This window comes from Bactrocera tryoni, chromosome 3, assembly GCF_016617805.1.
Source record: "Bactrocera tryoni isolate S06 chromosome 3, CSIRO_BtryS06_freeze2, whole genome shotgun sequence".
In the NCBI taxonomy this organism is placed as follows: domain Eukaryota; kingdom Metazoa; phylum Arthropoda; class Insecta; order Diptera; family Tephritidae; genus Bactrocera; species Bactrocera tryoni.
The window spans coordinates 80,037,324-80,052,929 of record NC_052501.1 but is presented as its reverse complement, the minus strand read 5'-3'; the positions used below and the strand labels follow the sequence as shown (position 1 = coordinate 80,052,929).

Below are 15,606 nucleotides of genomic sequence, written 5' to 3'. Positions count from 1 at the left end.
CGCTTGAATATCTCCAAACACTGCTCCGAATCATCAACTCTCGTTGTTTTTGGTCAAAAGTGAGCTCGCGCGGCACCCACAGAGCTGTCTCATAACCAAATATTCGTAAATGATATGATGTGCACTTTCAGTTGACATCTTGAGATCACCAGCTATTTCATTCAATTTCATTTTCTTCAGCGCGCCAGACGTTCTTCCTTTTCGATGTTTGGCACCAATTGGAGATTTCAAGTGTAGTGAGGTCCTTTTCCACCTGGTCTTTCCAACGGAGTTGAGCCCTTTTTGCTCCTCTGCTTCCCCAAGCGCGTACTGCGTCGAATACCCTCAGAGTTGGAGTGTTTTCATTCATTCGGACGGCATGATCAAACCAGGAAGCCGCTGTCTCTTAATTCGCTGAATTATGACAATGACGTCGTATATCTCATACAGCTGATCGTTCCATCGACTGCGGTATTCGCCGTTGAACCATACATCTTCCATAGAACCTTTCTCTCCAAAACTCATAAAGCCGACTCATCAGATGTTGTCATCAACCATGTCTCTGCACCATATAGCAGACAGGGAATGCTGAATGACTTGTAGAATTTGATCTTTGTTTCACTTTACGGTCCTCCAAAATTATTTTGTGTATTTTTTTTATTTTCATTTTTTTTTACAACAGGTAAGTATTCAGAAAGTCACTTGTACTCAGCAGAACTGTAGAGTATGCTAGTTCAAAGAAAAGTCTTTGGTCGTCTAATTACTACATAGAATCGACTTAATTTATGCAACTTTAGACCAGAAAATTATAACCCAACAAACCTGTTCTCCAAATACGTGTACCACAAACTGAAGCACTTGGATAAGTGTAGTTTTCATTGGTCATAAGTTTAGGTCTCGATATAACTTCAGCTGAAGGCTGCCATCAATTCTATGAAGTTTTGACTCTACATTTCAATATTTTTGGTAACGGAACAGTGATGTTTTTCCCCAAGATGACCGCTGAAGGCGGATTTCCGTCTTAAAACCTGTGTTTCCTCATATACATAGAGGAGATCTATCTAAAATAGAGACTTCGCCGAATCAGCAAGAACTTATTCATCTCTAACCGAATGTACTGTGTTCATTTAGACGTAGTTGGTTGCTGTTGGAGCCGCAGAAAATATTCCTCAAGTAATTTCGAGGAATGGTGATGAGTTGAGAGTTCTTGGTCGGATAAAAATCCGGGTTCTTTTCTTTACTTAAGCGCGACATAGTTTAGAATGGTTCATATTTACTAAAAGCATTGGATTAATCCTTCGAACCTACCACAGTGTGTAGTATTGTTTTTAAATTATGTCCGCGGCACAAAAAAAAACTCGTGTTCTGCATCGATCGTCAGTATTTGCTTTCATTTCCTTTCCTTTCATTTCTGAGCATCCCTAATGCACATACAACCGCACTTATTTCTAGTATACAGAACGGAAAAGATATTTAATACATTCTTTATGGCCGGGCATACCGTTGGCTTGTGGTTATTATAGCTGCTTTCCCCTACCACTAGCCATGCGGGGTTTGTTGCTAATTAAAAATGCTTTTAACGTCCATGGTGCTCGAAGGAATGCGAATCCCATTAGGCGCCTTCCGTTTCAACGCAAAAAGTAGTAGAAGGTAAAGGACGTACATTCCTTCCCATCATTCGGAAACTTTTATTGCTTGACTAGTCGTTCGTGCGTCCATTCATCAGCGCCCTTTTTCACCGCCTGCTAGCAGCTTCCTACTCATACTTTCATGTATACAGCTTCGCAGTGGGCAATTAAGCATCGCTCAGTGGACCGTTTCCATTAGATCTACCGCCATTTAATGTAAATGTTCGACCCCACACTTTCGCTTGCATAAAACTATGCACTTTAACTGGCCAACTCAGTCTCCGCGGCGCAGCCTGCTTCCCTTCTGCAGCTCATTGACCCTAAGCTAATTTGAGTTCGCTTGCTATTGCTCATTGCGTGTTCACCAGCGGGCTTTGTGGGTTTATGAGGGGTACTGCTTTCCTTTATGCACATGTACATATGTATGTGCATGTGTTTGTATTATTGGCGCTTGCGTTAATTAATCACTTGCGAAAACCAACAATGGCGTAGTTCATTCGAACAAAAACTACTTAAATTACCGCAATTCGCTGAAACCGCACATAACCGAAAAGTTGTGAGACGTGGGGTGAGTGAGTACTGTAGTTTTGGCAAGCTACGTCACGCGGCTTACTCATTGCAGCGTCGCAAAGTCTTACGTATGCGTTACGCACCGGTCCATACTGATGACTCAGCCATTTGCATGATGTGTGGTTAGCGCTCCGCGCTCGCCCTTGCTCTCGCCATCCATCAATTACTGCCATGTTCTGCGGAAAACGCCAGCCACTATGAAAGTGGCTCACCGCGCACGCCTCCAGCACCGGCGTCCACTTCACTTCATCATTCAGTTTATCATAATTTTCACATACTCAGATGGTGCGGTGCGCTCGCTTAGCGGCTAAGCGTCGTCAGCGTTATTCAAGTTCATTGCTCATTAGCACGCAGCGTTTTAGTTCTTTTCTTTCTCTACTCTTTTTTTGGTTGGTTTTCGGTTTCGCTTTGTCGCTACGGTCGCGACGGCTTGCTTCTTCGACCTTCTCAGCAGCACGTTGTGGCTGCAATCTCGGCATTTAATTTCATTAAGTCTCACTTTCGTTTGCTTTGGCTATTGCTATCTCGCACGCTGTTTTGTTGGCCAATACCCAGTGCAGCTACCAGCTACGAGTCACTGCGATTGCTGGTACCGCTGCTACTGCCGCTTTTATTGTTGTCATTGTGACTATGCGGCGTTGTTGTTGTGTGGACTATTGCGGTCTGACTGCGCGTCGGCGCCTTCGTCTAGTCATAACGACAGCACAACCGTCACAACATTATGGTCGAATGGTCGGTTGGTCAGTCAGGACGGTCGGCCGAACTCACCAACTTACTACCTGACGTCTGTCGTTTCGTACTAAACGCCAACCATTTGTCCGTCCGATATTTGATCGTTGGTTCGACGCGCGCGCGCGCTCTTTTTCGCTTCTGCTGCTAACCTAACCCATGTGAGGGCCAGAACCTGCGCTTGCTGCTACTGCTGCCTGCCGCCGCCACCATTCATTGCGTCCATCCGTGCCTGTGCTGTACCGTCGCATGTCGTGCGGTGCTTGGCTGGCTGACTGGCTGGCTCGTTGGCTGCCTGCCTGCCTGCCTGCCTAACTTAGTTCGGCTGGGTTTGGCTGTGCCTGGCGTCCCGCACTGCGCCGCATTTCACACGGCCGCACCATCGGCAGCAACAGCTATGGCAGCAGCAGCAGTACCAGCACCAGCACGGAACGCTCTGGCAGTGGCCTGTTATGCATTGCTGTGCGCCTGATACTACGCGACGAGTTAATTGGTTTGCAAACAAATTAACGTGGGCGTTGTGCGTCCTAATTAGCAGCTTTTGTAATTAAATATGCCCGCAGCCATATAGCGCAGTGTACGACAGACACACGCAACTATGCGGCTCTTATCATACCACACACACATACACACGCACACACGCTCACTGATATGTTTGAAAACTTAATTACTATAGCACATCATCACACAAACGCTCGAAAGCAGTGTTGTTGGCCTTAATGGTGGTGGTCGGAGACATGCCGACACACACAGTAATGATTCATGCGAACACGAAGTTACGCCATGCGCCATGCCCTCTGAGGCCATCACCGAGTTCCGCACCGTACTCACAGCGCCATTATCATTACGGCTGCTGCTGGCGCTGCCGCTACACAAAAGCCCAAAATGAAAATGCATTTTAATTAGGGTTTTTATGAAGTCGGTGTCTAATGTTGGCGCAGGGTTGCCATGCAGCATTTTTGGCGAACAGAAAGTGGTTATGACGGAATTTATTTTAGCAGCAATTACTTGCCTTTGAAGGGACGTTTTAGAAACAATGGAATTTGGTTTTTATTGTATAATAAAACTATATTTACATACATAGCTTTTCTAAAGTCCATATATCTTCAGGTCATATAGAGACAGCTTAGAGACTTACTGCGAGATCTTACATCCTCTGCCTTGCAATTACTGAACACTGAAGAAAAAAGAACCCAGCTGTTTTCATCTCACCCTCTTCCACTCAACTTTGACAACTTTCGTCCGTTAAAATTTTTAATCTTACCACATGAATGCCTAATAGATCAATGTTCATCCCTCTGAAAGAGGCTTCCGGTTTCTATAGGTCATATTTCTCAACTTTGAAAACACCGCATTCGGTCTTTGGCAAACTGGTTTCCACTAAAGGCGCATATAAAAACCTCCACCGTTTTCATAAAATAAGTTGAAAACTGAGTCCAAAACGGAATCTTATGAACCGTGAAGAGAAATCGTGTTAAATCTAGCTCAACATGCAAACCTCTTTAAACACACAACAAAATCTTACGATCTGAACTTATTATCGAACTTTAGAAGAGTAAAAGTTGGTATGTAGTTTGAGGTAATGATATGCAGAGTTGGTCCTTTTAGTAAGCGCAACGAGCGCTCTATAAAGATGATAATCCAAGCGTCGCCTCCCCGAGTAAACACCTCTCATATTTTCAATATCTAATTTAGGCCTTCACAAAAAGGTATCACTTGGAGTAAGGAGCATGTGACGATCTAGAGGACGATATAAGTAAACCTGTATTTCCATATGATCACGTTATACAAAGAAGAGGAAGAGTTCTTGACTTCCAAGGCGTCAGAAACCTAAAACAAGCAGCTACAGCTAACACACACGGTTTGTAGGTCATACGCTGAGAACATAAAATCTGATGCTGGGCACGAGAAGACCGTCTACTTGTTAGACAGCTTGGCCTTATAGCCTCATGAAGAATAACAGCGAAAGAGTATGTAGAGACATTCGGGCAAAAATGAGGCTTCGCGTCGCCAATAATAACACATTTGATAAATGCGGGTCCCACAGCTAGGTTGTCGAGCATCTCTTTAGGGATCTCTACTTGATGTCGTTTTTGCAAAAGATCCAGGCTTTTTGGTACGACTCCACACGATTTGTTCGGATGGTTTATCAATAAAGACAGTCGAGTTTGGATAAAACACACGTTCATTGGTCATTGGCCCCAGAAGTGGTAAATTTTGCCGAACTCCGCAACAAGTTGGCAACTCTATCATAAACTCTCATTCACAGGCCAACAACAGCGCAGTGAGGAACAGAGCGGCGATGACATTGAGCGGGTAGCGGTCGGCTGCTGTGCGGTGCGTGCTTTTGTAAATACCGGGTTACACATTTATGTAAGTATGTATGTATGTAGGTGAAGTGCGAACAGACAGGTAGCTAAACGCTGGCATGAGAGCGCGCCTAGCGCCACCTTGCGCCGAGAGTTTTCATTTCATTAACAAGGCAACAAAGATGGAGGAGCCGCGCCGCTATTGACGGACCAATGCGGGTACAAACTGCATTTGTATGTATGCATGTATATGTGTGTGGATTTTGGTTGGTCGACCTTTTTTGCTGTTGTTGCTGCTGCCGCTGTGGCGACGACTAAATCGAAATGAATGTTCGTTGCCTACCTGGCGGCGGTGCAGCGCGCTATTGCTGCTGCTGCAGTTAAGCTATTTGCTGTTATTTTTGTTGTTGGCGCATTGCTGCCGGCGAGCATGAGGGTACGTTTGTATGTCTGCATGTAAGTATGTATGAATGGTTATTTATGCTTTTGCTGCTGCTGCAATTGTATATGTTGCATGTTAATGTTGTTTTTGTTGTTGCTGTTGTTTGCGTTCAATTCAATTTGTGAAAAGGGCCCAATTAAAAAGCCACAACAATTAACGAAGTGAGTTAACTTGGCATAAGTGGAAATTTAATTGGCAACAGGAAAATGAGCATTTTGTTGCACTAATGAACACTAATGAATGGAAGACAACGCCGCAACGAACGAACGAGCGAGCGCACGAGCAAAACAGTCAGCCAGCCATCCAGCCAGCTAGCCGGCTAGTAATGAATATGGGTAGTGTGTCAGGGGGTCTGTGAAACCCAAGCGGGCGGGGAGTCGTTTTTATGTATATTACTACGGGTAGGCGCTTGCATGCGCCGAGTAGTAAGGAATGGGGGCGGTGTGGAGTGTGGAACAGGCGTATTGATGTGTGGCATGAACAGCACGCCACGGCGCGACACGTATGCACAGTTAGGGTATGGAAACGGATAATCAAGGAATAAATGTTGAATGTTGCTGGTTGTTGTTGTTGTTGTTTGCTGGTGTTGTGCTGTTTGTTATTGTTTTTGCTGTCACTGCGCTGATTGTTCGCATTGTTGTTGTTTTTGTTTTTGTTTTTGTTGTTCCTGCTGTTGTTGCTTTTGCTGTCAGAGCGTTGTTTGTTGTCACTGTTGTTGTTGTTATTGCTTTTGCTGTTGTTGTTTTGTTATTGTTTTTGCTGTCACTGCGCTGATTGTTGACATTGTTGTTGTTTTTGTTGTTGTTGCTGCTGTTGTTGTTCTTATTGTTTTTGCTGTTACTGCGCTGATTGTTGTCATTGTTATTGTTGTTATTGTTATTGTTGTTATTATTGTTTTTGTTGTTGTTGTTATGGTTTCCCTATTTTATGTTTTTGCTTTCACAGCGTTTATTGTTGTCATTGTTGTTGTTGTAATTGTTGTTTCTTATAGTTTTGCTACAACAGCGTTAATTGTTGTTATTGCTGTTGTTGGTATTGTTGTTGTTACTGCTGTTGTTAAAGTTGTTCTTGTTTTTGTTTTTGTTGTTGTTCTTGTTTTTGCTGTTGTTGCAACTACAACTATAGCTCAATGTTAATCGAGCGCTTTTAGTTATTGTTATTGGTTTTATTGTTAAGTTTAAATTTGTATGCTTGCCACTGCAACGCAACGTGCCACCGCACTCTCATTACTCCACTACACTCCGCCGCACTCACACACACACACACACACACACCGCCCGACACATATGCGCCGACTTCGCACAGCTCATCACAGTGATGGGGTGCATGCTGCCACCATTTTTCAGCTCGTTAGTACCGTTCATTCGTTATGTTGCCGCCTGTTGCCGGCGGTGCTGCCATTGCCGCAGCCATTGTTATTGTTTATATTGCTATTGTTGCTGTTGCTGTTGCTGCTATTGCTGGCGATGTTTGCTGTATGTTGTTGTTTTGTTGTTGCTGTTCTTTTTTGTTAAATAATAATAACAAGTACAATTTGAAGGGGTTAAAAGTAAGCAATTAGTTGGATTTTCGAATAGGCGCACAGCAATCAGCAGCCAGACGATGCCTGGATAGCTGCTAACTGCCTGGCTGCCACGTTGCCTGCCTCTCCGACTGCCTCGCTGCCTGGCTGCCAGCCCGACGCTGATATTTTAACGACGAACGGACGGCAAACAGCCTGCAAGCGAGCTGCCTGCGCTCTAGCTCTTTGGCTTAGTTGGCTCATGCCGTTGGCCATAAGGCAGCAGTGCCGTAGCGCAACAAAAACAACACACACACACATATATATATGTATATATAGGCAAGCAACAACCAACCAACTGATAAGCGTTGCGGGAGCGGTGAAGATGCAGCGCGCGCTTGGCAGTAGCGGCAAGCGCGCTGGGTCACATGGGGTATGAGGAAGTTCATTAGTGAAAATTCAGTCACAGCCGACACACATACATATATATACATGTGCGTATGCGTCGCTATACCTGCTTGTGGGTATGAATGGGCGCTGTGCGCGCGTGCGTGTGTTTAGGGCCGCTAAAACGCTTACCTGTTGGCAGCTGACGTAGCTGGCTAACGGCTGCCGCACGGGCTAACGGTGCGCGCCAACCAATCAAACGTGCAAACAGCCAAGAATTCGGACAATCAAGGAGTCCAAACACATACCTGGCCATATTTACATACATACATATATGTGTACACGCGCTCACGCATACATATGTATAAACGCACAAAGCGACAGCACGCGTAGTAACCAAAAAACACACAGTACCCTCATGTATGTATATACATATGTACATATGTATTTATGTATATACGTATGAATATATGTTTGTATATCTTCCTGCATGTGCCAGCAATGTCAATGAGAGCGTGCGTTTTTCGACTATTTCCTACTAACGGATAGACAATCAGCAGCAACAATCTTTGCTGGCAGTCGCCGCGCAGCCAAAAAGTCGGCCAACTATCGGGCCAAACAAAAAGCTGACTGAATGCCAGCAACAGGCGGCTAGACACGTCGGCACACAGGCTGTGAGCGCGGCAGACAAGCAGCACGTCAGCCGTAGCAACAGTACAACAATCAGACAGTCAGCCAGCCGAGCCGACAATCCAACAGTCAGCCAGCCAGCCAGCCAGGCGAAGCGCAGTCCAACAGTCAGCCAGCCAGCCGAACCGACAGTCATCCCAGAGCAATTAATTGCTGTGCGAACACAGCGCTATAAACCAGCGAGGGAGCAAGCATCCGACACACATGCACACGCGCTGGCATACAAGTGCAATACACACACACACACATACATACACACAAGCATTCGACATTCCAACAGGCGAGCAATCTTTTTAATTGCCATAGAAAAAATCTTGAAAGTAAAAAGATCTACGCTGCCAATTATCGAAGCCACCAAACACTGACAATACTCATATATCAGGCACACACACACGCACGCACTTTCACACAAACACCGCATTGCATGCCAAACAAAAATAAGCGAAAACAACAAAAGCGACAAGTTACAAGCTGGCGCAATCATTTGATATCCTTTTTGATAGTGTAAATTAATTTAATTGACCCTGATTTTTACCCAGCGCCCAGCAGACGCCAGCAACAAGCTGACAAACCGGCGCATAAAATACAACTATACAACAACAAAAATGCAGTAAAATTGTCTATGAATTTTCGTGCAATTTGCGAAAGTAAACGTCGCTTCTTCTTACCAACGCTACAACAACAAAAATAAAAAATTGTAAATCGCAAATTTTCGCAAGGATTAGAATCTGCCTCGGCATTAGGCGCACAGCGCAGCGCATAAGGCTGCTGAGACGAAATTAGAAGCACTGTTTCCAAATTGTTAAAAAAAAAATTGAAAAAAAATAAATCTATTGAAGATCACAGATTTCACATTTCGGCGTTTCATTGTTAACTTTTCAATGACAACAAAGATAATAAAAGCAGAAAGGACGGCGATACATTACAATGTGCCGCTTGGAAATCTACCCCTGAGGTAAGCGGGCAACTGGGAAAACAGAGTTTCAATTAGAATTTTAAAGGTATTTGGCGTTTAAGGAGAACGAAAATTGAAAAGAGTAAGGGATTCACAACAACAAAAGAAAGAGATGAACAAAAGCATTTTTCTTTTCATAAAAAAAAAGGTCTGTTCAATAAAACCAGACTTTTCTCCCTTGCTATTCTCTGTTAAACTCAACTACAAGTAGTTTCGACTCTTCAATTTTCTGACACTTTATGACTTGAGCCATCTGAATAATATAATATGTTCCGGAATTGTAGCGTTACCTTGAAAAATAAGCTATGTCAAATTTCGTGAAGATACCTCGTCAAATAACAGAGTTTTTCATACAAGAACTAGACTTTAATATAGAGTTATCGAAAAAGTCTTTTCGTATTCCTAATCAAGCTTCGCCATACTTTTTTTATATTTATAATAAACAAACAAAGAAGAAGAATAAACTTTAATGAACCAAGCATGTACCTTTTTGGTCCACCACTTTTTGCCATTTTCCGCTACAGACATCATTCCATAAGTGTAAAATTTTTCTGATTTCTCGGCAAAAAATTGCGACAAATGATTTTCAAAGGTTGCTCTTGAAGCCAACTTTACTCCATTAAAGGAGTTCTGCATTGACCGAAACAACTGGTAGTCGAATGGTGCAGGGTCAGTGCTATATGGTGGATGATTCGAAACTTCCCAGCCAAGTTCTCCCAGTTTTTGGTTCAAAACTTCCCAGCCAAGCTTACACAGTTTTTGCCGAGTCATCAAAGATGTGTGTGGTCTAACGTTGTCCTGATAGAAGACGAAGATCTTTCTGTTGATCAGTTCTGGCCGCTTTTTTCGATTGCTTGCTTCAATCTCATCAGTTGTTGACAGTAAAATGTAGAATCAATCGTTGGACCAGGCTGGAGCAGAACATAGTAGATGATTCCTTTCCAATCCCACCAAACATTCAGCACCTTTTGAGGCGTCAATCTTGGCTTTGCGACCATTTGTTGAGCTTCACCACACTTGGAACACGATCTTTTTTACACATTACTGTCGTATTTGATCCACTTTTCGTCTCCTGTTACCATTCGCTTCAGAAATGGTTCGTTTTCATTTCGTTTCAGCAAAGAATCGCAGATGTTAATTCGGTGCATTAAATTTTTCACAGACAATTCATGTTCTTCTTCTTCTTCTTTTTGTAGCCAGCCTTTTTTAAATTGTTCAAAACCGTTTGATGATGAATGTTAAGTTTCTTAGCGATGTTATGACTGCTTATGTGACGGTCCTGGTCAATCTTTTCCATAATTTCATCGACTTTTTCAACGTTAGGTCGAGCAGAGCGAGGTGCAACTTTCAAATCGAAATTTCCAGAACGGAAGCGAGCGAATCATTGTTGTGCCACACGAACTGATACAGCATCGTCTCTGTAAACTTCACAAATTTCATTGGTCGTTCTTCCATTTCGCTATTAGGCGCCAATTGGAGATTCCAAGCGAAGTCCAGCGGAGTGGAGGTCTTTCTCTTCCTCTGCTTCCCCCGGCGAGTACTGCGTCGAATACTTCCAGAGCTGGAGTGTTTTCGTCCATTCGGACGACATGATCTAGCCAACATAACTGCTATCTTTTAATTCGCTGACCTACTATGTCAATGTCGTCATATATCTCATACAGCTCATCGTTCCATTGAATGCGATATTCGCCGTGGCTAATGCGCAAAGGGAGGTTCTCTTATAGATGCAATAATAAAGGAAATTGAGTCCAAATAAATGGGAATCCGTATATGGTATACTGTAACAAGTAGATTGAAATCTTCGGTCGAATCAAATTTGAAGCCAGAAACTTGAGATCGCTTTTCATAGTTAACTAAAACACAACTTTGGGCGTAAATTTCGCAGATTGAAGGCAATAATCATCATTATTTATACTCACCACTTACCGTGGAGTTACAAAAACAACCAGAGAGTGACAAGGTCACACATATAAAGTCCGCTTGGAGTTTATTACTGAGTTAAGAGATTCAATCTGCTGACTGGAAATAGTCACCAGGAAAGAGTGGCTTACTTCGAAGTAAACAATAGAAACGAAATTGAGTTTTTATAAAGTTATATGTGACCTGGTCTACGGAAAGGTGGCTTAGGTGTCAAAAAAAAAGGAGAACAATTAATGAGATAACGAGAAACTGGCGATTATTTTTAACAGCTTTTCCCAGAAAACTAGTTTTCGCACGTTAGCTCCCTTTTCGTAGACCAGGTCACATATACATACTATACAAACCCGCAAATTTTGAGGGTTAATTAGCTCGAAATTATTTAGAGCAGCTTCCAATAGCACGCTAATTGAGTAGATAGATAGATTGGACAAACAAAGCCACAACAACTCCACTTAAAATCCAATCCGCCAAAATTAACAACATTCCAGCTCACTAATTGGAAGATTCTACCAGACGCGCAGCAAAGCTAGAAGAGGAACTGGAATAAACAACAAAATTAACGTAAGGAAGCCACATTAAACCCAAAAGAAGTGATCTTATGCGATCTACAAACAACAAAGGCATGCAAGGAAGGTTAATTGACTGAAAAGAAAAGTCTTATGAGAACTGCAGCGTTTCTGTGAGTGCTGTTAAGGGATGAAAACTGCTCGTGATCTGCGAGCACAGGAATACATAATGAGAATCTACAAGAACAGGCAAGGCTAAAACCACTTTGATGTAAAGAACACGATAGTCTCATTGCCCCATAGCTCTACTGTGCGCGCAGCCTAAGCAACTGCCATATGTATATGTATGTATGTATATCTCTCACTTTCGAGTCGCTGCCACACAATTTCGTGCTGTGTAATTTATAGCCATTGCAATTTATTTGCGCCCGGCTGTTGTTGGCGTGTTGAGTTGACGCTGAATTTCTCATTCTCAGTCCATTTCGAAGTGACTTATAAAATATTATGCATTTTACAAGAATACCAAAGCTAATTAGGACGTATAAAATACCACATGTCCTATTTAAATTACATCCCTAATTGGCTTCGTTTGCCGCTTTGTCTGTTCGTCTTGTCGTCGGTGTGGTCCGTCCGCTGTTTGGCTGTCTGCCATCTCGGCATGTTAATTGGAAGGTTCGACTAGGCGCACAGCGCACACGACAGCTGTGCAACTCTACGAGCGTGGCAAGTTACAAAAACAATATGAAGAAATAATTTCTTAGTGGATATTTTATACGAGACTGGAAACACAAACACATGCACATGCATACACAGCAACGAAATGCAAGATGAGAACGTGTGAAAGGAGAGGGAGGGAGGAGGGTTTTTAATTTATTTAGGTAGCATTTATGCATTGTTAGCTAATTGGATGAATTCATTAGGCGCACAGAACTGGCAGCAAGACGCTGCCTGGTAATTTACTAATTAGTTTTACGTTGGAGTTATGGGAAGACAAGTAAGTGGGGGTTGTGTTCGAATAGTGCCGAAAATGTTATGGCTGCTGTCGTGATTCTTATGATGCATTGACTAATGGACAAAGTACAAGTCTTCACCGATTTATTAAAGAAACCTTGAAGAGTGTAAAAAAGTTTAAGACTGCTGTGAGAGATATAGAGAGAGTTTCAAAATTTTAAAGTCACCTATAAAACAAGTAAGGTAACCTATCCTTACGTTCGATTTTAAACGCATATTTTATACTCTTGCAACGCACACAGCCGGCTAAATACTTTCAGCGTTTTTTTTTTGTGCCAATACCACATACTAACATATTAACATGCCACATACTAATTAAACGCTCTCTGGGTTTCATCAAGGTACCTCACATACAATCACATGGAGTAAAGTCAGCCGGATGTTCCAAAATCCGGATTTTAGTTATATGGTGCCCAAGTTTTCGCACAATTATATCCATTTCCGATACGAAGAAACATCGTTATGAGTAGAACACGCTCTCTTCATTTTATTAAAATAACTAACATACAGGGTTTGTCCGGAAAGCAATAGGACTAAAAGGACTGAGTCGAATTAAAAAAATTTATTGAACCAATCGTTACAATTTCTTAAAAATTTTAAAAATAGGCGCCTTCTGTATCGATGCAGCGCTGCCAGCGCGATTTCCAAGCATTGAAGGCGTCACGGAAGGCATTCTCCGGTATATTCTTCAGAACTGAGATGCGCGCTGCTTGGATCCCCTCTATCGTCTCGAAATGCTTGCCTTTCATCGGGTTTTTCAGACAAGGAAACAGCAAAAAAGAGCGGGGCGACACATCCTGGCTATAGGGCGGCTGCGGAAGCGTTGGGCCTTGCCGGCCTTGGTTAGGCAGCTATTTACCAGAAAGGCGGTGTGAGCCGGAGTGTGGTCGTGGTGCAACTTCCAATCGGCTGCGTTATCTTGTCGGAACCAATTGAGCTTTCAGCTCTACACATCTCGTTAGGCGATGTGAGCCATATTTTAAGTGAAATTTTGGGTTTTAGAAAGATGTGTGCACAAAGGGTGCTGCAATCGCTAACAATGGAACAAAAACACATTCGAATGCGACTTTTTCAGCAACATTTGGAGCGTTTCAAAAAAGGATAAAGTGGATTTTATGCTTCAATTCAACACTCTGGATGAGACTTGGGTCTATCACCATGATCCTGAATCAAAACAAGAGGCTAAAAAGTGATGTGAACCTGGTTGCTCGGCTTCGAAACGAGTTCGTGTCCGGAAATCGGCCAAGCAGGTTATGGCATCAGTTTTTTGGGTTCTTAGAGGAATTTTGTTTGTGGATTACTTGCAAACTGGTGAAACAATTAATTCTGAATATTATTGCAACCTTTTGGACTAGTTGAAGGAAAAAATTCGTGAAAAAATACACGGTTTGCAGAAGAAAAAAATCCTTTTTTCATCAGAACAATGCACCGTGTCACAAGAGCATTTTGACAATGGCTAAAATCCATGAATTAAAATTCGAATTGTTGAAGCATCCACCGTATTCAGCAGATTTGGCTTCCAGCGACTTCCATTTGTTTCCAGAACTTAAAAAATTTATGCGTGGCAATCGTTTTTCAAGACGTCATTACGGCCGTTGACGCGTATTTTGCAGACCTGCCGGATTCTCACTTCAGGGATGGGATTCACAGATCGGAGGATCGTTGGAGCAAGTGTATTAATGTTCAGGGAGATTATACTGAATAATAAAGTGTATTTTGTATCATAAAATTGTGTTTTTCTTATGAAACGACACAATTTATTGAATAAACTGATATATCAAAGTCAGACTAAGTCTTATTAAACTTAACGAACACTCTAACACACAAAAAAGTGAGAACAATTTCGAAGATTGGTATTTAATTGAATAAGTGATAAGCAAAATTTTTGAGAATTTGCAAAATGTTTTGACCTGTCAAATATTTTAAAGCGAAATTCAATTCACGGAAATATAAATATGAAATAAATATTATTTTTAATCAGCGCTAACCTAAAGAGATTACGAGCAGTATATAAGACAATGCAGCCGATTTAAAATATTCATTTCGTGAAGTTCAACAGTTGGGTGCTAAGTGAAATTACGCAATTTAAAACAATGAAATTGATCGGATTAATTTTTTTTGCCATACTCAGCTTGGGACACTGCCAGCAAATACCCTATTGTTATCAAGGTAATATTAATTTGCAGCAATTAATTATTTTATTATTTAATTTTTTTTTAATATATTTGACACATACAACAGGGTGTTTTCACAATGCTCCGGAAAGTGGTATCCCGGATTCATATGCACGCCCACAGAACACGTATAATCGTCCAGACGTGCAGATAGATGGAACAAATTATCTTCAACAGGTTCCGGCAAGTGGTATCCCGGATACATATGCAGGTCCACATTATAAACCTCCAGTTCCATATAACAGTCCGCCGTATGCGTTAGGCGGGTATAATAATCCCTCACCTAACATTTTTTACTGGCCTACACCCAATTGGCCCTAATATTGATTTAGCAATGAATAATAAATAAAATCAAAACGCAAATATGTAAATCAAAATCAAGGAATCCACTTGCTTTAAAATGAAACTTTTATATGAGCTTAAACTTTATAAAGACCGTTAGAGATAGTATGTAGCTTCTGCTTAACGAAAGTTCTATACTGTGGAAAAGTCGAGGTTATGTATAATGTAAACTCTATTATATTTTTTTCCTGCTGAGTTATCTCAATGAAAATAAGCTAGCATGTTTTACTCATAATGGTGTATCTTTGTTTCTGTATGATTGGTTTTTAGTATATGACATGTAAATAAAGATGGTATTGCAAAAAAAAAGATAAAATTTGGTCGATACTACCCCAACTTCCATATCGTCACCTACAATGCAAAATAATGTATCATCAAAAAATTCGAAATTGAGTATCTTTTTGATTACGAATCACTACTTCAAGTTACATTCATAATATGACATTTGTCCTACATTTTC

General features: G+C 41.9%; 1 protein-coding gene across 1 annotated transcript; it reads left to right on the top strand.

The window, feature by feature from the left end:
* Positions 1–14,709: 14,709 nt before the first annotated feature.
* Positions 14,710–15,361, top strand: LOC120772902. Its single transcript, XM_040101789.1, has 2 exons — positions 14,710–14,799; positions 14,872–15,361. Exons 1-2 carry the CDS (start codon positions 14,724–14,726, stop codon positions 15,123–15,125), a joined length of 330 nt encoding a protein of 109 aa, XP_039957723.1. The 5' UTR covers positions 14,710–14,723; the 3' UTR covers positions 15,126–15,361.
* Positions 15,362–15,606: the final 245 nt, after the last annotated feature.